Source organism: Marmota marmota, unplaced genomic scaffold (assembly GCF_001458135.2).
Source record: "Marmota marmota marmota unplaced genomic scaffold, marMar, whole genome shotgun sequence".
Classification (NCBI taxonomy): domain Eukaryota; kingdom Metazoa; phylum Chordata; class Mammalia; order Rodentia; family Sciuridae; genus Marmota; species Marmota marmota.
The window spans coordinates 24,741,248-24,761,602 of NW_026000082.1; the positions used below are offsets into that span (position 1 = coordinate 24,741,248).

At 49.8% G+C, this 20,355-nt stretch overlaps 1 protein-coding gene across 1 annotated transcript in view; it reads right to left on the reverse strand.

The window, feature by feature from the left end:
• Positions 1-15,604: 15,604 nt before the first annotated feature.
• Positions 15,605-20,355, reverse strand: part of Bmp8a (bone morphogenetic protein 8a) — a 29,954-nt gene continuing 25,203 nt past the window's right edge. The window contains exon 3 of the mRNA XM_015484732.2: positions 15,605-16,311. Within this exon, the coding sequence (XP_015340218.1) occupies positions 16,127-16,311 (185 nt within the window). The 3' untranslated portion in view covers positions 15,605-16,126. The remainder of the gene's footprint in view (positions 16,312-20,355) is intronic.

The window sequence follows — 20,355 nt, forward strand, 5'->3', positions numbered from 1 at the left end:
TGCTGAGCCAGCTCAGGTTTGGGGCGAGGCCTAGTGCTGGCTTCCGGCAGAAGAGCAAGGAAAAAGATGGCTGCCTCCGTGAGGGAACTCTGGAGGAAAATATCTGAGTGTGGCAATATCTCCCAGTTGGTTTCTGGTAGGGCTAGTGCACTAGATGCACACCTGTGGCGCAGGCAGCAGCCATCTGGTCTCTCATATAGGACCTTACTTCCTCACTAAGTGGTGCCTGCCAGTGCTACTCTGAGCCCCAGTTCTAGACTCAAGTAGCTATGATCTGTTATGACCTCAGACCTCATCCCAAGCTCTGGATCCTATTCAGTCCATAAACTAATGCAGCCCTGGCCCCTTAGGAAAAAGTTTCTGAATAGTAGGGGAATTACAGAAACAGCATCATGATACTGATTTAAGACCAACAGTGACCAGGGTCAGGCCAGGAGTTTTGGCTAATGATTACTTCATCTGAAAAGGTAAGGGCAAAAATCATTTAATGTAAAAACCAAATAGAGGGCTGGAGGTGTGGCTCAAGCGGTAACACGCTCTCCTGGCATGCACGGGGCGCTGAGTTCGATCCTCAGCACCACATAAAAAAATAAAGATGTGTCCACCGAAAACTAAAAAAAATAAATATTAAGAAACAAATAGAGCTGGGCACGGTGGCACATGCCTATAATCCCAGTTATTCCAGAGGCCAGCCTCAGCAATTTAGGCCCTGTCTCAAAAAATAAAAGGTCTTAAAGATGTAGCTCAGTGGAAAACTCCTCTTGGTTCAATCCCCAGTATAAAAACTACGTATACAAATTGAGCAGTCCTAATCCAAAGTAAAAATTCTTCAAAATCTGCCAACATGACTCAACATTTTGGATTTTGGAGCATTTCACATTGAATTTCCAGATTAGTCAAGCTCAAGTGGTAATGCAAATATTCCAGAATCCCAAAGATTGGACTTCTGGTCCCAAGGATTTTGGATGAGGAATACTCAAGCTAGAAAAGATAAGAGAAGCCAAATGAGCAGTAGTGTACATCTATAATCCCAGTTACTTGGGAGCTGGAGGCAGTAAGATCCCAAACTGGAGGTCAGCCTGGGCAATTTAGTCAGACCCTGGCTGGGGATATAGTTCAGTGGTTAGTGCTTGCTTAGCATATGTGAGGCCCTTGCTTCAATCTCCAGTACCATACAGTGGGAGTGGAGGGGAATCAAGAGGAGGATAATAGAAAAATCTCAAAAAGTTTGGGTGTTGATTTACACCACCTGGTGGGTAGCTGTACTCTACCTGGGCACCAGAACCGCTCCTTTTGGCAACTGTGCTGTTAAATAACAGTGTAGCAGGGAAGCTCAGCCTTGACAGTGGAGGCTTGGCCTCTGCTTACATGGGTATGCTTTTCTTCAATTGTTATCACAATTATAGTGCATGCTATTTGATCTTTTGTTAATTTCTGAGTTTTAGTCCCAGTTTTGCCATTAGTTTGCTGTATGGATATTTAAACTCTCTAAGACCAAACTGAGCACAGTGGTGCACACGTAAAATTCCTTCTACTCAGGAGGCTGAGGCGGGATCCCTTAAACCCAGGAGTTCAAGATCAGCCTGGGCAACATAGCAGTGCCCCACCCCTGACACATACTTCTCTAAGCCTTCAGTTCTTTAAATCCACCCCTCTCCAAGGGACCTCCGGCATACTATATAAGTATTTATCCACCAAGCTACATCCCTGCTCTCAGTTCTTCAAATTTTAAGTAAAAAGGGAAGATGATTTGGAGGGGGGGGGGTCCTCCTACACCTGAGTTTTATTTTTACATTACTGGGGATTAAACCCAGGGCCTTGCACATGCTAGGCAGGTGCTATGCTACTGAGCTACACCCCCAGCCTTTTATTTGGAGACAGGATCTCAGAGTTATCCAGGCTGGTCTCAAACTTGTGATTCTCTTGCCTCAGACTCCCAAGTAGTTGGCAGTATAGGTGAGCACCACCATGCCTAGCTGAGTTTTTTAAGTTAGTAATTCTAAATGCCCTTGGTCTACCCCAGTAAAATACATTTTTCCTGAGGACAAGGACTATTCCTCCTTTAATAGTCACCTAACTCAGTAGTAAGGTCAATGTTCTGTACACAGTGCTTAGTTGGAATGAATGATTGTTGGAATGAATGATGATAAACTATTTTACCTACTTTTCTGTACTTTTTTGTTGTTGTTTTTTCAATTTTAGGACAGGGTCTCACTAAGTTGCTGAGACTGACCTCCAACATAGAATCCTCTTGCCCCAGTCTCCTCAGTCACTAGGTCTATAAGCTTTGTAAACAATGGTTATCAAAATGCTTGGAAAGCAACTGAAGGCTTAAATTCTGTAGTGATAGAATTGGATACTGCAATGTTTAAACAGTTTAGCTGAGGGATGTAGCTCAGTGGAAGAGTGCATGCAAGGCCCTGTGTTCAATCCTCATTACTAAAAAACAAAAATTAGCTATGTTCATATATTTTAGTACTTAGGGATCAAACCCAGGGCCTGTGCATGCTAGGCAAATGCTCTACCACTGATATACACCTCTAGCTGATTCTGTAAAAACAAACAAAATGACTTTAATATTCCTGGAATCATTGTTGAATAAACTATGGTCAATCTAAAAAAAATCAAACTTTTGCTTTCTAAATGGCATCTGGATGTGTGGCACATTTCCTGTTGTCCACATATTAATAATTCATTTCTACTTTTATAGTGAAGCATCAGGGGTTCTCTTTTGTTGAATTTGAGTTGGCAGAGGCAAGAAATGTTTCCTGTTTGGTATTTGATTAAGGTTGCTAGGTTACAAAAGGTGTCTTTCTGTGGATGGGTGTATACTTCCCTGGGACTTATTCTAATTTGCCTCTGCTAAAGGCAGGCCTTTAGGGCCTAAGTTTCTCAGTGACAACTCTCCTTGATTTGGAGAGTTGCTTGGAGGAAACTCCTCACTAATGTGTCCTCTTCACTGACCAAAAAAGTAGTGAAGAGTCCAATGTGGCTAATAAGCCATCAGATGAAAACCTCAAATCTTTATATTGATCAGATCATGACCAGTTAAGGACATTTTCTAGGAAGACTCTTGAAGATAATAAAGAGAAACACCAGGCATGGTGGCATATGACTGTAATCTCAGTGATTCAGGAGACTAAGGCAGGAGGATGACAAGGTCAGGACCAGCCTGGGCAATTGGTGAGACCCTGTCTCAAATTTTTAAAAGGGCTGTGGAGGTAGTTTGGTAGTAGAGGCAAGAACAAAGACAGTCTTCCAGAGGAGGGGCTGGTGCTTTCCACCCAGGGCACTTCTGATGTGGGTGAGTTGAGTGGAGAACTTTTGAGTTTCTCATCTGGGTTAGAGATACATGTGCTTAGGTTTTGTGTGTGTGTTCTGTGTGGTTTTTTTCGGGTTTGTGTGGTACTAGGGATGGAATCCAGGGGCACTCTACCACTGAGCTACATCCCCAGTCCCTTTTATTAACTTTTAGACAGGGTCTCTAAGTTGCTTAGGCTGTTCTCAAGTTTGTGATCCTCCTACCTCAGCCTCCACAGTTGCTGGAATTACAGGTGTCTGCCACCACACCTGAACATGCACTCTGTGCTGATGACTTTTGTACCACTAGCCCTAGCCCCGACCTTTCACAAATTTCTGCCTGGCTATCTCATAGGCACCATTAATAAAGCATATTCCAATGGATTTTCTCACATTTTACTGTCGTCTTCTGTGTGCTCAGTCTTATTTAATTTTGCCATCCTCTAAATAATTACCCAACTCAGATATCTCCTGTCATCTTAGGCTCTTCATTATAATTCATACCTAATGCAGTACCGTATTCTGCAGTTTTATCTCTTAAATCCTCCTGCATCTCTCTTCCAGTTGTTCCTGCCAAATGTTCCTATCATCTCGCCTGTGAATAATGATGGTAGCTTTCTAACTGGCCCCCTGCCTCAGGCCTGCTCTCCTCCTATCCCTAGCAGCCAGAGATCTGACTGTATCCTTCTCTTCAAGCATTCTAGGGAATCCCCTCATCCATAGGATTGAGTCCAGTTCCACCAGAAAGGACAGAAGTCTTCCTATGTCCAGAGCCCTGCCTCTCAGCCCCATTTTATATTCTAGGAAACAAGAGCTGGTAGACACCTGCAAGCCTCTGTGTTTGTGCACAAGCCATTCCTCTCCCCCAGCACCCTCTCCAACTTATTTTATGTGACTAACTCCTCTTTTTTCAAAGCTCAGCTCAGTCAGTCACTGACATCTCTTGGAAACTATTCCAAACCCTCCAGTAAGTATCTCTCTGGGTTCCCATGGCTTTGGCTCCTATGGTGTCCTCTGTCCTCTGCATTATATCAGAGTTCCTTATTTAACAAGTTTAACTGTTGTACTCTTTGTTTGTTTGGTTTGGGTACTAGAGATCGAACCCAGGAACATCTACTACTGTGCTATATCCCGGGTTTTTTTTTTTTTTTTTTTTTTAATTTGAGACAGGACCTCCTAAGTTGCTTAGGGCCTTGCTAACTTGCTGAGGCTGGTTTTGAACTTGTGATCTTTCTGTGTCAGCCTCCTGAGTCTCTGGGACTACAGGCATGTGCCACCACACACAGCTGTACTGAAAGTTTTTATCCTTCAGTCAGGTGGGAAGTTCTTTGTTTGTTTGGGTCCTGGGTATCAAACCCAGGGGTGCACCACCACTGAGCTATACCCCCAGCCCTTTTTATTTTTTGAGACAGGGTCTCGCTAAATTGTCAAGACTGGCCTTGAATTTGTGATATTCCTGCCTCAGCCTCCCAGTTAGCTAGTATTACACGTGTGCCACTGTGCTCAGCTCCTCCAGTCAGTTTTGTCTTGGAGCACAAAGCAAGGCCCCAGCCCCTATTGTCCTCTAAGCAGGGTGCCCTCCCTTGCATCTACGTGTCACTCTGCAATGGTGCAGGCTAGGCGTGGAGGGGGCGCTGGCGGTACATGAGTGGGCCTGCTAACTGGAGCGAGGTGTGTGGGAACCATGCTATGCACCAACTGAGTGCTGTGGCTGCCTTCTGCAGTTTCTGTCAGGCCCCAAGTCCTTCCCATCGGCACCTGTGGCCAGCCTGCTCACCAGAGTTATATTGTGGGAGTGTGTGCAGAAGAGTACTTGAACTGCTACCTGGGGAGTCAGGGAGTCCTCTTTAACAGTTTCTTCAGCACCTAGGTAAAGCTCATTGCAAAAAAGGTTCAGTAAAATCTTCAGGTGTCCATGAACATCAAGATTAGGAAGAAGCCATGACAGACATGGTGATGCATGTGGCTACTTAGGAGGCTGAGGCAGGAGGATTGCAAGTTGGAGGCCAGCCTCTGCAATTTATTGAGGACCTGAGCAATTTAGAGGGATCCTGTTTCAAAAAACAAAAAGGACTGGGGATGTGCTCAGTGGTAAAGTGCCCCTGGGTTCAATCCCCAGTACCCAATAAATAAACAAATAAATAAATAAAAATAAAAAGGGCTGGGGATGTGGCTCAGCAATAGAATACCTCTGGTGGCTGATGGAGGAGGATCACAAGTTCAAAGGCAGTCTCAGCAATTTAGCAAGACCCAGTCTCAAAAAATAAAGAGGGCTGGGATGTGGCTCAGTGGCTAAGAGGCCTTGGGTTCAATCCTTTGCACCATTAAGAAAATAAATAAAATAAAGATAAAAAAATAAAACAACTTCTTGGGTTTTCGTTGTCTCTTTTGATCTCAACGTCTTTGAAGAGAATGGGCCAGTTGTGTTTAGAGATGTTTCTCAGTGTGTTTGCAGCTACTTCCTCCTGGTTGTGTTTAGCTTATGTATTTTGGCAGGGGCAGTACAGAAGCAACGCTGTTAGCACATCCATAAGGAAGCACGTGATGGCAGTTCAAATATGTTATCTTTGATCACTTGGTAAAGGAGATGTCTGCCAGGCTTCTTGCTGGAAAGTTACTATTTTTATGGGATAAATTAAAAACTAAGAACTTTTCTTCTTTCTTTAGCTCTTCTATTATGGACACTGTGTGTGTTTATCTTATTTTTGTTGTTGTTTTGTTTTTTGGTATCAGGGATTGAACCCAGGAAGGCTAAATCACTGAGCCACATCTCCAGACACTACACCCCCTTTTTTTTATTTTTTATTTTGAGACAGGTCCTCGCTAAATTGCTTAAGGCTGGCTTTGAATTTGCAATCTTCCTGACTCAGCCGCTGGGATTACAGGCATGCACCATCACGCCCAGTCTGTCCTGTTTTGTCAAATAGTCCTCATGACCCTTTTTACCCATAATTCTTCTTGTCTTAATCTAGCTTTTTAAAATGTTTATCAAGGTCAGCCAGGCATGGTGGTGCATGCCTTGTAATCTCAACAACTCTGAAGGCTAAGGCAGGAGAATTGTAGTTCAAGGCCAGCCTCAGCAAGTTGGTGAGGCCCTGTCTCAAAAGAAAATGCAAGGGACTGGAATGTGGCTCAGTGGTAAAGTGCCCCTGAGTTCAATCAACGGTATCCACCCCCCCCCAAAAAAAAAAAAAAGAAAAGGAAAGGAATAGTACACGAATCCCCCATGTACTTTGAGTACTTTTTACCCAACGTACCAGCGGTTGACATTCCCTGCTTATTCTCTTTCTGTATATATTTAGACAGTGTATTTTTTGTAGCTATTTGAGAGTACATTAGAGTCTTGATGTTCCTTCACTACTAAATACTTGTGTTTCCTGAGAACAAGGGCATTTTTAATATTGTCACAGCATAGTTACTAAAATCTAAAAATGAACTCTGCTACACTGTTATCTAATCCACCATGCATATTCAAAGGTCCTCATTTGTCACAGTGTCCTTTCAGAGGCTTTCACAACTGGAACCTATCCTGGCCTCAATGGTGGGGGGGGGGCTCTGCCCATCCACCCCTTGCACTTCCGTGGGCGTCCCTCACATCCCTGCACCTCCCTGCTCTTGTGTTGGAGCCCAGCTGCCTTTCTCACTCTTTCTCACTCTTGCTTACCTACCTAGCACAGAACCCTGCCTGCTGGAGAAAAGCACACCCCTGAGCTTGTTGGGCCCCTGCAAGTTGAGGGGCATTGGTGGGAAAGGCACCTCCATAAGTGCCCAGCAGGCTCCCAGCGTTGGCTTGGAGAACTCCATCCCAGGCTGAAACATGTCTTTCTCTGCTCCTCAGCCCTTTATATACTCTTCTCTCAGCGCATGGTCTTGCTTCTTATTTATAAAAACAACCGGAAGAGACTGACTTTATTTTTTGTGTGTGCTGGGATTAAACCCAAGGGCTTTACCACTGAGCTACATTCCAGCCTGTTTTGTTTTTTGATTCAGAGTCTTGCTAAATTGCTCGGGCTAGCCTCAAACTTGCCATCCTCCTGCCTCAGCCCTGTGCCCCGCAGAAGAGTCAAACTTGTCTTCCCACAGTGAGATCTACTCCCAGCCCACGTCTTCTCACACCCTGACCTGCCTGCCTTCCTGGGACAGTGAACTTTGTCCGCTTTTCCTGAGGCTAGCCTTTCCACTTGGATCCTGCCCCCTCAATGCCTCTGTTTCCCCCTCTACTCACTCCCATCCCTCAGCATGCTGTCACATTGCAAGCCTTTGAAAAAATGAAACAACTGTCCCTCAGTCCCATGTCCCATGAGCTCCCTCCAGCCGCCACCCCAATTTATCTGTCCCTTTTCAGCAAAGCTTTTTTTTTTGGTGTGTGTGGGATGGTGGATCAAACTGAGGGTCTCAGGCATACTAAGTGAGTGTTCTGACCCTGAGCCCCCTTTGTGTTTTTTCATCTTGAGACAGTTTCTAAGGTTGGCCTTGAACTTGTGATCTTGCCCCAGCCTCCCAAGTAGTTGGGATTATAGGGGTGCACAACCATGCCTGCCAAAACCTAAAAAAGCCACTGGCTCATTCCAGCAGCTCAGGAGGCTGAGGCAGGAGGATTGTAAATTCAAAGCCAGCCTCAGTCATGTAGAAGGCCCTAATCATCTTAGTGAGACTGTCTCAAAATAAAAAAATAAAAAGTACTGGAGATGTGGCTTAGTGATTCAGCATCCCCGGGGTTCAATCCCTGGTATTAAAAAATTCCACTGGCTGTTTCTTCCTTCAGCCCATTCCCCAACAGCCTCCAGCTCACCAGCAGTTAAGACTCAGCCCCTTTCCACTCTGAGCTCATGTGATGTCATCAGCCCCCTCTCCTTGTACCCCTCCTCCCAGCAGCTGGCAGAGCACCTCCCTCCTTTGTGGTTTTCCACTCCTGTGACTGCTCCTCTTTTCTTGTTTCTTTTTAATTTTGAGATGGTCTCAAAAAGTTGCTTAGGGCCTCATTAAATTGCTGAGGCTGGTCTTGAACTTTCAATACCCCTGCCTCAGTCTCCCAAGTTGCTGGGATTCCATGTGTGTGACACCTCTTTTCTCCTTTCTTATTTCCACCTTTTAAATTGTTGGATGGACCTGGAGCTCAATCTTGGTTTCTCTTCACTGGATTCACCACCACAAAATACCCTGCAGTTTCCAAATGGCCCCTAGGGGGCAGTATTACCCCATTGAGAGCCCCTACTCGGGGCAATCAATCACATTCAGCGCCTGGGCTTGTACTGAATGCTCTGTGATTTTGTACAAATTTGCTTCTCGAGGCTGATCACCCCCCCAGATTCTTGTCCAGCTGCCTGCCAGGTCTCCACTGGATATCCCACAAGCCCTCAACTTTACAGGTCCAAAACAACTCCTGTTCTTCTCACAGTCCCTGTTTCAGTAAAAGATGCCACTATCCACTTGGCTGCCTGGTCAGAAACTTAGGGCTCATCTCGACTCCTCTCCTGCATCACACATATGTCCCAACCTTCTATCTTCAAGTCACTTCCTGGCCCAGCTGCTCCTCCCCCAGATGATCCTCCCTGCTCCATCACTACCACCAGAGTCCTCCTAGCTGTTCTCCCTCTTCCCCCTCATAGTGAAGTCTTTGCAGGGCAGTTGGAGTAATGGAGTTGTTTGTTTCTGTCCTGGGGATGGAACTCAAGGCATCTCACACATGATAGGCATGCACTCTTCCACTAAGCTCATTCCCAGCCCTTTTTATTTTGTGACAAGATTTTACTACATTGTAAAGGTTGGACTCCAACTTCTGATCCTCCTGCCTTATCTTCCTGAGTCTTTGGATTATACGCATGCACCACCACATCTGGCCCAGAGTGATACTTTTAAAACATCAATCTCATCACCTCATCGTTCTGTTGACAACCTTCCTATGGCGTCACTGAGTGCAGGATCCAGTCCTGAAGGGCTGACCTGACCCGAGTGAGTCCTGGTACCTCTGTGCTCAGAGGATGTGCTGCTCCTCAACCTCAGCCTCAAAGTGGCAGTCACACCAGACTCACTCCTGCCTCAGGGCCTTCGCACATGCCGTTTCCTCTCCAGGAGTGTATTCCTCCAGTGTCCTTCACTTCCTTCAAGTGCCACACCTATCATCCTGACCTGAGAGTCTACTGCCTGTCCTCTCTAAGATAGCCTTTCGTACCATCAGATTATTCTTTTTTGGGGGAGTACTAGGGACTGAAGTCAGGGGCACTTGACCACCGAGCCATATCCCCAGCCACATCCCCTGCCTCAGCCTCCTGAGCCAATGGGATTACAGGCGTGCACCACTGCACCCAGCTCAGATTGTTCTTTTTAATCAGCTTCATTTTTTTAAAAATCAGTCTTTATTAAAGACAACAGGGCCACATGTGTGGGGTCTGTGTTCCCAGAGCCTGGGCCACCTGCAGAGGGCTGTCCACAGTGTGCACAGTGTTCGGGGCTAGGGCAGGGTACAGGGAGTTGACATCCTTCTCTCCCTGTTTTAGTCAATGATTTCAGTACTGTGACTAAAGGACCCAACCAGCACAATTGTATGGGGAGGAAAAGTTTATTTAGGGGCTTACGGTTTTAGAGATCTCATCCATGGACAGCCAATTCCATTCCTCAGGGTTCAAGGTGAGGCAGGACATCATGATGAAAGAGTGTGGTGGAGGGAAGCGGCTCACATGGTGATCAGGAAGCAGAAAGAGAGACGCCACTCTCCAGATACAAATATATACCCCCAAGCCACGCCCCCAATGAACCACTTCCTCCAGCCACACCCCACCTGCCTCCAGTTACCACTCAGTGAATCCCACCAGGGATTAATTCACTGATTAGATTGAGCCTATAACCCAATAATTTCTCCTCCAAACCTCTTGCATTGTCTCACGTGTGAGCTTTTGGGGGACACCTCACATCCAAACCCTAACACTCCCCCAGTCCTACTCTCCATGGCCAACTCTGGCCCAAACACCAACGGCTCCCAGTTCTTTCTGAGCTGTGACAAGACAGATTGGCTGGATGGCAAGCATGTAGTGTTCGGGGAGATTACTGAAGGTCTGGATGTCTTACGGCAAATTGAGGTAGGTGGCCAGGAAGGGCCCCCAAACCCCCTGGCCCTTGGGTTATAACCTGTGGAGGGCCAGGAAGGAGTGAGCTCAGGTTCCAGCTAGGGGTGGCACCCTAAGTCCCTCTTCAGTCTCCTCCCTCACCCCCTGACTAGTTCTCCTTTCCTGTTCTGTCCACAAAGGCCCAGGGCAGCAAGGATGGGAAGCCAAAGCAGAAGGTGATCATCGCTGACTGTGGGGAGTACATGTGAGGCAGTGCTCTCCCCTCCCTGCTGTGCTCTTACCTGTGTGTCCAGGAAGGAGCTGCTGGCCTCAGGGGTGCCAGCACTGAGGGTGTCCTGCATGAAGCAGATGGTGTTTGTGACCCCAGCCATTCCTCAGATCAGCTTGGAGCAGCTCCCTCACGGCCTGGCTGGGTGGCTCTGGACTGGTTCCCAGCATGGCTGTGGTCCTTGGAGCAAGCAGGTGCAGGTGTGACCCTCTCCACCATCCACAGCTGCGTGGCCACTGGCTTCTCAGGCCTGTGCTGCCAGGACCTGTCCTGGGCCCACCTGTGGCTGTTGGATGGTTTCTTTGGTAAAATAAATGGATTCTTGTACTGCTGCCTCCAGTTGGGCCCCAGGTGTTTGCAGAGGTTGCTCAGGGACAAGCCACAGCATCTTGGCTGCTGCTGCCCTCCCCATGAGGCCCAGCCCCTGGACAGATGCCCTTTTGGGCCCAGCTCAGGGCAGTAGAACTGCCTACAGCGCCTCTGCTTTCTGCCTCCTGCTACCAGGCAGGTGAGTGGGGCTGGCCAGGCTCTGCTCCTACTCACACTCAACTGGTTGAGTGTCTAACTGTGACCAGCCTTGCTAACCCGTCCTCCCATCATTTCCCACTGAACCAATAGGCAGAACTGGATTCCTGTGAGGCATCCAGGGCCCTACTTTGGCCAGGCCCTGTGCTCGGTGCTGGGAGACACAAGACACAAGCCAGAGCTGCTTCCCCTGCCTCCACCCCTGCCATCTTGCACTCTGGTGCCTTGTTCTGCAGCCTGTGTGGGCTGGCCTTGCTCCCTACTCTGGCTCTGGAACAGCTAGGCCACCTCATGGCTTTGTTCCTGTGCTGAGACTGAACCCCGTCAGTCACCAGAAACCTCCTGCTCTCATGCCACCTCCCTGGATCCAGTCTCAACACGGAGACACGCTGGGTGGGGCTGGTTCTCTCAGGCTGTGCTCTATTTGGGGGGTTGAGATTGGGATAAGCTGGGATGGAGGGGAGAGCCTGCTGCCCCAGCTCCATGACCACCACCCCCGCCAACCCCACCTTGGGCACCCTGGACCATCAAGGGGCTTCTTCACTCCAGATGGCTTGGGCCAGCTCCCTTAGCTGGGATCCCAGAAGGGATCTCTCTCCTAAAAATAGGGGTTCCTCCCACTGATGGTCAGTCATGGTGACCAGGATGGGCAGCAGTGAGGCCACGATAGTGCCAGCTACTTGGGGGTTGTGACAGAAGAGGATGACAGGTGCAAAGTACGTTGGCATGGCTGGTTTCAAGGTGACATGCAGGGAGGTGGCCAGCTGGCCCAAGGCTCTACGAGGGAGGATTGTTCACACAGTGCTATGAAATAGGGGGGATCTGTGGGAGGAGGTACAGGAAGACCTTATCACTGCACCTCCCTGATAATCCTGGGACAGTGAGAGCAAGACACTGGACAGAGGCCAGTAGGAGTGGAGCCATTGGGTGGAGCCATTGAGTGGAGCATTGAGGTCGCCTGAACCTCAGGTGAGGTGCCTGCCCCTGCTGTGGTCACCCAGCCCCTGCTTGTGCCAGGTGTTGCACAGAGAGAGGGGAAAAGCTCCCGATCCAGGGCTTCTGGGCTGGCAGCCAGACTCATGCCCAGGCCTCCTGAGCTCGTGCTGCCTGCCGCCCGCTGAGGCGCTTGTTATGTGAGGGAGAAAAGGCGAACCCCAGGCACCAACTGCTACTGAAAATGATACTTTCAAAAAATATTTAATAATAGAAGATTTCAAAATACATCATAAAATGAATAAATCAGATCACCAAAGTGCATAGAGTGTGGACCTAACTGTAGTAATCCATACATCCCGTGTAAAGACCAGTGTGCCAAGGCCGGGGGAGGGCTCACAGCAGCTCATCGTGTGCGGGGTGATGGGGGACTGTCATCTGTTTTCTGTTATTTTCAAAAATTTCCCTGGCACTCGTGTCATGTTTTCTTAAGTGAGAAAAAAATAAAAAATAATATTTTTTTAAAAAGGGCCAAATGCTTGCTCAAGGCTTCCCAGTAAGAAGAGAAACCTTTGATGGAAAGTCCCCCTCGGCTTCCTGTGAGGATACAGGGGGCACCACACTCACCAGCAAGGCACGGGTGGGCCATGCCTGCCCTTCATCAGGAGAGACCCCAGTCAGTGCTGTCCCTGTGCTCTCCCAGGAAGGTGAGAGTGCAGAAGGAAAAAGAGAGAGTGGATTTTTGAGGTAAGTCCAGCAGCACCTCCAGGGCCCATCCCGGAAGGAGAGGGTGTTCCTGGGAACACTGGCCAGGGAGGCCCACAGGAAAGGTCATTTAAAATGAGATACTGTGCTAAGTGCTCTATGGGCGCATCTGACCCTCAAGAGGCCTTGCAAGGGCAGAGCCAGGCCAGCACCCCTCGATAGAGCAAGGAGCAGACACAGAGGGCTTGTGATGAGGTTGGGTCACAAGAGCCAGAGCCAGGACTGGACACCAGATCTGTTTGACTCTAAAACCCCTCCTTCTCCTGTCCACAGCCTCCTTTCCTGCAAAACTGTGGGGAATTTCTCTAAAGCACATTACCCACTTTCCTACAGAAAGCCACAAAAACACAGGACTTCACATGCTCAGCTGGTAGCAGGGCCAGTACCACACTGCGCTTGTGAAGGTGTCTGTGGGGATCTCTGCTCCTGGGCCCCGGGTTGGCCACCTTACTTTTGCTTGTGACGTGCAGCTGTGAACATAGTCGGGGCAGCCAGAGGCAACCAGAGAGCCAAGTGGCTGGGCAATAAGACCACCCCCTCATGGGCTATGTGCCTACTGTGTTCTTCCTTCTCCAAAACCTTGTCTATTTGATGACACCTGGTGGCTGCCTAAAGGCACCAGCATTCTGGCCATCAGGACAGCTACACTCTGCTTTGCTGCAGGAAGAGAGAGTCGTGTCATGGTCCTTACATTCCTGCTCCCATACCTGGGGGGAAAGGCAGAGTCTGCATCTTCAGAACATTCATGTCACCCCATCCTGGACCCTCAGACCAGGTCAAGTCACGCACTGGGCTTTGGAGAGACCAAACACTGCTGTTTGTCGAATAGTTCCCAAGCCTCCACTACCCTGATGTTGGGAGGAGAGAGCTATCAGGTAAAGTCCTGAATCCTGTGGCTGGGCCCTTAGGTTTTGGGGGAGGGAGAGGGAGGATGGCAGAGAGATTCTCAGACTGGAAGAGCTTTGGGGATGAGTGTTGCACCATAGTTTGACCTGGATGTCCCTCAAAGGCACATGTATTAAAAGTTTAGTCCCTGGCTTGCTTCTATTGAGGTGGGGAGCTTTAAGAGGTGGGCCTTAATAGGAGGTCTCAGGTTCATTGAGGTTTGCTCTGGGAGAGATCGTGGGATCCAAGCCTTTCCTCTTCTTCTTTCTCTCCCTCTGCAGCTTCTCAGATGCCATAAGCTAACAACTTTGCTGTACCCCACACCCCACAGCATGATCAGCTGCCTCACTACAGGCCCAGAAATAATGGGGTCAACCAACCAGAGGCTAAAACTTCTAAAACATGAACCAAATTCTTGGGGGGCTTTTTCCTTTTCTTTCTTTTTTCTTTTTCTTTCTTTTTTTGTTTTGTTTTGTTTTGTTCTGTTTTGTTTCAGATAAGGCCTGTCTCTATTGCCCAGGCTGATATTGAACTTGTGGGCTCAAGAGATCCTCCTGATTCAGCCTCCTATGAGTAGCTGGAACTACAGGAAACCACCATGCCCACTTAAAACTTTCCTCTTCTTTAAAATTGATTGTCTTCAGTATTTTGTTACAGTAACAGAAACCTGACTAACACAAATCCTATGCCCTCATGTCATAGATGAAAGAATGAAGCAAGAATGAGAAAGGGAATTTGCTTCGACACTAAGCAAGTCAGTCTGCTGAACATTCAGGCTGGTGCTTTGTCTAATCCCTGCAGGCCTTTGTTTGAAGCCTACATTCTTGGGGAATTCACCACCTTCCAGACAGTCTGGACCTACCCTTTGTTGTATATGGGAGGGTCTCTTCCTCTGAACTCACACAAGGATGTCCTCTGGTCCAGCTAAAAGGGCTGCTGTCCCACAGCATGGACCCAAATTGTCCACTGCTGCTGCCCTCCCTGAGGTCTGTCCTCAGAGGTGCAGAGTGTAGACTCCAGAGATGTGCATCCCTGGGCATGTGGGTGGGTCCACTTCTGCTGGGTGTGCTGCAGATGGGGGTGGGCCCAGGATCTGCTTTTAATGACAGTTCAGACAGCTGGACTCTATCTGTTCTGGTAGGTAAATTACAGGCTTAGCAAGTTCAAAATCAAATAAACACTCCAACTCCCAGTGGCTGCTCCAAGGAGAACAGTGGTTTCCGGGAACAGTGGAGGCTGAGACAAACCTCCCCACCCAATGCAGCCTAATTACCACCTGTCACTCCCCTGGGACAGGGGCCTTTTCTTTGACTCACAGGTCCCAGAAACAGGACAGGGCTGCTGGGCATCCAGGGTGATGCCAAATGTGATGACCAGCCGCTTCTTAATTCCCAGGCATAAGCAAACACTGACAGTCCTCGCCCTTGTTCCGTGCCTGGTCAGCCTGCCCATGGCCATGCCCCAGGTGGAGTGGATTGCTCCTCAGTGGGGAGCTGAGTTCATTCCAACTGAGCAGCTCTCAGTAGCCACTTGTGTTCTGTGCTGAGGGTGCAGAGGGCCCATCTAGGTGCAAAGGGAGAAGTGTACAGAGTGGTCACAGATGGTGGCCACAGGAAAAGGAACACCATTGCAGCCATGTCCTTGTTTCTGCTGAGAGGTCAACGTCTCAGTGCCCAGCCCCAAATAGATCATCCTGGCGGAGATGACTGTGGGAACCAGAATCCTCCAAGGTTCTTTCTTTCAGTGGGAGTCAGGCCTCTTCCCCAGCACAGGCCCAGGAAAGGGGAAATCACAAGCAATAAAATGTCCCCACTGCCTCACCTTAAGTCACGGGGCCCAGTCAGCTTGTTCTTTTTCTAATAAGCTAACAATGCCCAAGGGCCAAGTCAGTGGAACCCAATAATACACGGAACTCAGGACATGTACATGCCCAATTATGCTCCACAAATGCCCAAGTGGTAGACCTGAGAAGGGACAGAACCCTTCTGCCCATCTCGGACCCTGTGGTAAATGGTACAGAGCCCCATTCAGCCAGTTGCAGTCTCCTTAGACCATCCAGGGTTGGCCACAGCCTGGGCCAGCGATGCCATGGACAGGTCCTCTGTCAGGACTTCAGCGCAGGCCCCCAACCAAGGAGGCACAGCTCTGAGGCTGCTATGTGCATTTGGCCCTTTGATGGCAGTGTTGGGGCGTTCAATGCCACAGACCCCAGGAGAAAGGCGTGGAAGAGCCTGGAAAAGACAAGAAGCTTGACAGGAGAGAGCAGTGGAAGGAGGGGTTTCCCCATTACAGTGAGCTCTGAGAACTTATGAGGGTCCCCTGCATCTGGAGAGGAGCCTGATCCAGATGGGGAGGGACAGCAGCAGCAGTGCAAGTGGGCAGGGCCTCAGTGGCAGCCGCAGGCCTTGACCACCATGTTGCGGTGCTTGCGCAGGATGACATTGTTGCTGCTGTCATAGTAGAGCACAGAGGTGGCGCTCAGCTTGGTGGGTGCACAGCATGCCTTGGGGACTGTGTCTGGCTTCATCAAATGCACCTGGCCAGGGAGGAGACATGGGGTGGGATCATGAGCTTAGCAGTCTCTTCCTAGAACCCACCCAAGCCACCCTCTGCTGCCTGCACTGGCCTGTCCTACAGGTATCAGCCCCCAGCCCCATCCGAGACCACTCTCCACCTGTTTCCACCAGGCACATCTGCCCTGCTCACCGCCCTGGACACACAGCTGGACACCTGGCACTACTGTCCAGGCCATGCACACCTGCTCCTCAGCTCTCTGGGTCCCCTGCCCACCCCTGCCACATCTGCTACCTCCACAAGTGGGCAACATATGCTGGGGCGCACCTGCAGCCTCTGCTTCCCCACGCTTTACACTTCTACTCTATCCCCGTGGGGTCCGTCATTAGCTGTGCACAGGTCTGTCCCTACACAGCTGGAGTGTGGGGAGCGTTCATGGAACCAGTGGATGAGACCTAGAGCCTGGGTGTGCTCCCCACTCAACAACAGCGGCCAAGGCAAGGAATGGTCTCTGCCAAGGATGAACTGAGGCCACACAGTGGGCTACGTGACAAGCCTGAGTGAAGCAGGACTGGAACCAGGTGCCAGATCCCTCACCCCCACTAAAGCAGCCTTTACCCTCCCCAAAGAGCTGAAGGAGCCAGCGGTTTCCAGGATGAGCTGCCATTTATCCTGGATCCCTCACAGGACTCACACACACGGGTCCTGGGAGACAGCACCGCCACCTACGAGGGGAGCCAGAGAGCCAAGGAACCAGCTTCCCTCATGTGTGTTTGGCTGCTCCAAGGCCTCACTGCTGCTGACCAGGACCTGGATGAAGCTGTGTGATGCTGCCCTGGCTCCCTTCTCCTGGCCCTAATTCTGAGCCAATCTGCTAGGGAGGACTGTCACCAGACACTGTAGCATAAGGGCCAGAAGCCTCTGGAGGGATATGCAGCTGGTCTGGAACCTGGAGGCTGCTGATCCCAACTTTCCATCTACAGGCCACATGGGAGGACCCAGGAGATACCAGCCTTCTGTGCAGTCCAAGGGTCCCTAAGTGGCTAGAACCCCAAAGGACCTTCCCTGATCTGGGACATGGGAGGGAAGTCAGCACCACAGGATGCTGGTGCTCCTTGCTCCTTCCCTGAGCCCTGAGCTTCACCAGGAGTGAAACAGAGGGTGATGCCCTTTAATCCATCAGCACCCACAGACTGATTTGTGGAGCGTAAGGTGTCATCCATTCAATTCATTATTATTATTATTATTATTATTATTATTATTATTATTATTTTGTATAGGGAATTGAACCCTGGGGTACTCTAAATTGAGCATCCCCAGCTCATTTTACTTTTTTTTTTTTAAAATAGTGCTGAGGATTTAACCCAGGGCCTTGTGCATGCGAGGCGAGCACTCTACCAACTGAACTATATCCCCAGCCTTCTTTTTACTTTTTATCTTGGAGCAGGATTTTGGCTAAATTGCCCAAGCTGGCCTTAAACTTGAGACCCACCCTCCTGCCTCAGCTTCCCATCTCTGGGATTAAGGTGTGTGTCATTGCACCTGGATCAATTATATGGAAGAAGTGCTGGAATTCAGAGACTATGTATCCTTGAGGACAAATTATATATCTAGAGACCACAATATTCTCTGAAGAACACAGAGAAACACACTTTTCTCATTCTCAATACGCTGTGTCTGTACAGGAGCCAAGGGGAGCCAGGATTCTCCCTGTTCTCATAGCCTTGTGGGAAATAGATGGGGAGAGGGTAGCATTTCAATGGACATGTTGTAGTGGCACCCTCTCCTCCACAGAAAATTTTAATTAAGCTTCTCCAGAAATCTTCACCATAATCGATTTTAGGACTACCAGCAGAAGATTCTCTACAAAAGTGTTAAATGTAGTTAAACTTCCTATTATCTGTTGTTCTGTCTTACTTTTGGGCCTGAAAGAGATCAGCACTCCAGGTGCTGAACACCCCATTTGTGGAGTGTAAGTAAAGTTTTTCACAACCATTTATCCAGTATAGTAGTTTGTAGAAGTGTGTCTGCAAATGCAGAGTGTGTTAAGAAAAACAGATTCTCTTAACTAGGCTTTTGGCCTTGGGCCGGAGCTTCACAGAAATGTTTACATTTCAAAAGTAAGAGAAGAAGTTACCAACTGGGCTCCATGGTAACAGCTGGCAGGGGGAAGAAAGAAAGGGGAGAAGAAGCTCCCCCCTTCTCAGGTGTTGTCCTTGAAGGGTTAACCTGCCCAGAACAGTGGAAGAAAAAGCTGCTTTATGTGAACTTCTGCAGACTGTGAACTCCTGAGCCCCTCCCCTTACATGCTGGGTATAAAACTCTGAAGCTACCTGAACTCGGGGTTCAGGGGATTGATTGATTACAGCAAAAGCTGTGCCCTCTGAACCTGGCTGCAGCCAAATAAAACTGTTTCCTGCTATCTTCGATGACCTACCTCGTCTGTCCCCTGCAAAAATGTGAGGGTGGCCTGGTAACAAAAGTTACCAGAGTCCTGGTGGCCAGCTGAGAATGGGAAGGACATGTGGCTGGGGGATGTTGCACAGGGGGACAGGGGGCTGATGAGGGGCCTGTGTCCCAGGCCAAAGGCTCAGACTTCCTCTGGGAAGAATGGGAAGCCCCTGAAATCTCTTGGCTGAGAATGATGTGGGCAGGTTTGTTGTAGGAAGATCCTGCCGGCTGCTGTGTGGACAGTGGCCCCATGGGTGGGCCTGGGGGTACCCCCTTCTCCTCTTGGTCCTCAGGACACGAGGCTTGCTCACCTGCTATATCCCAGCCTCCCACAGACCCCTGTGGCTCCTTCTCCTGCCCAGCCCCTGGGAGCCCCACCTTGTCCTGGCCATCTCTCCTGCACTGCTGCAGGGGTCTCATCTGTTCTCACCACTTGCAGACCCTCCACATGTGGCATCTCTATTCTGAACGTCCCCTTGGACCTCTGTGTACAACTGCAGATGTGTGATTCACCTGCACATTCGACCTCGTGGGGTGGACGGGGCCTCAGCAGGGCCACTCATTTCCTCCGACCCTGACAACTCTGCCCATGTCCAGCCTCCCATCCTGGTCCTGGGAACTCTGAATGGAGCCTCATCCACCCAGTTGCTCAGCCCCACCTGCCTCCCGCCTCCCTCCCCCTGCTCCTAAGTGGGGAGGGCACTCAGCCTCCACCATTCATGCTGCTTGGAAACCACCTCCTATGACCAAGCTGCCCTCACCTCCCATCAGAGGACAAGATAGCCCCTCATTCCTCTCCCCGCCCCTTCCACCTCCCACTCTCCTGGGCCACCCCGATACTGCCACTATAGAAAGACAGACTTCTACCCAGGACTCCAGCTCTGCTTTGCTAAACCCCTGAATTGTTATTTACTTGGAATAAAACCTGCTCTCCTCACAGGGAGCCCGAGCCTGCCTCAGTGGCCCTGCCAGCCCAACTCCACCACCCTCGCCCTCCCTGCCCTCCCTGCCCTCCAGCCCCTGCTTCCTGCTGGCCCTGAACCCACCCAGCTCCATCTCAGGGCCCTCTTCCTCCAGCTCCTGACAGGGCTGCTCCCCCAGTGCAGAGTGGCCCAGTCCAGGCTCCCTCCACCCAAAGCCCAGCGATCCCCGTCTCCCTAGAACACATCTCCTTTGTCGCTGGTTTGCATTTGTGCTCACCACAGCCTCCGAGGGTGTTCACATTTGCTGAGCCACTGTGGGCCTGCAGAGGCAGAGGCTGAGGACATGTGGGCAGGGGACAAGTCCTGCGGAACCACTGCCCCATGCAATAGGAAGCTCAAGGAGGCACCATCAAGTTCATTACTCTCTAAGGCATCACCTCTGAACAACCTCCTACTAGGAAAACAGTCCAGGGGATTCTGGGACCAGCATCTAGGTTGCAGTCACCAGAGTCAACACACACATCACACTGGCAATAAGCAACAGCAACTACGCTCATGCGAGAACCTTCTTCCATGACCAGAAGGTGCCCAGTCCCTGAGGCACCGCAAGCCCAAGACCTGAGAAAACAAACAGCCAGGAAAGAGCTGGGAGGGGCCCCAGGGGAGCCACGCCCACAAGTGCAGAGACACACCTGGCCAGGGGCCCCACCAGGCAGGGGGTGTCCAC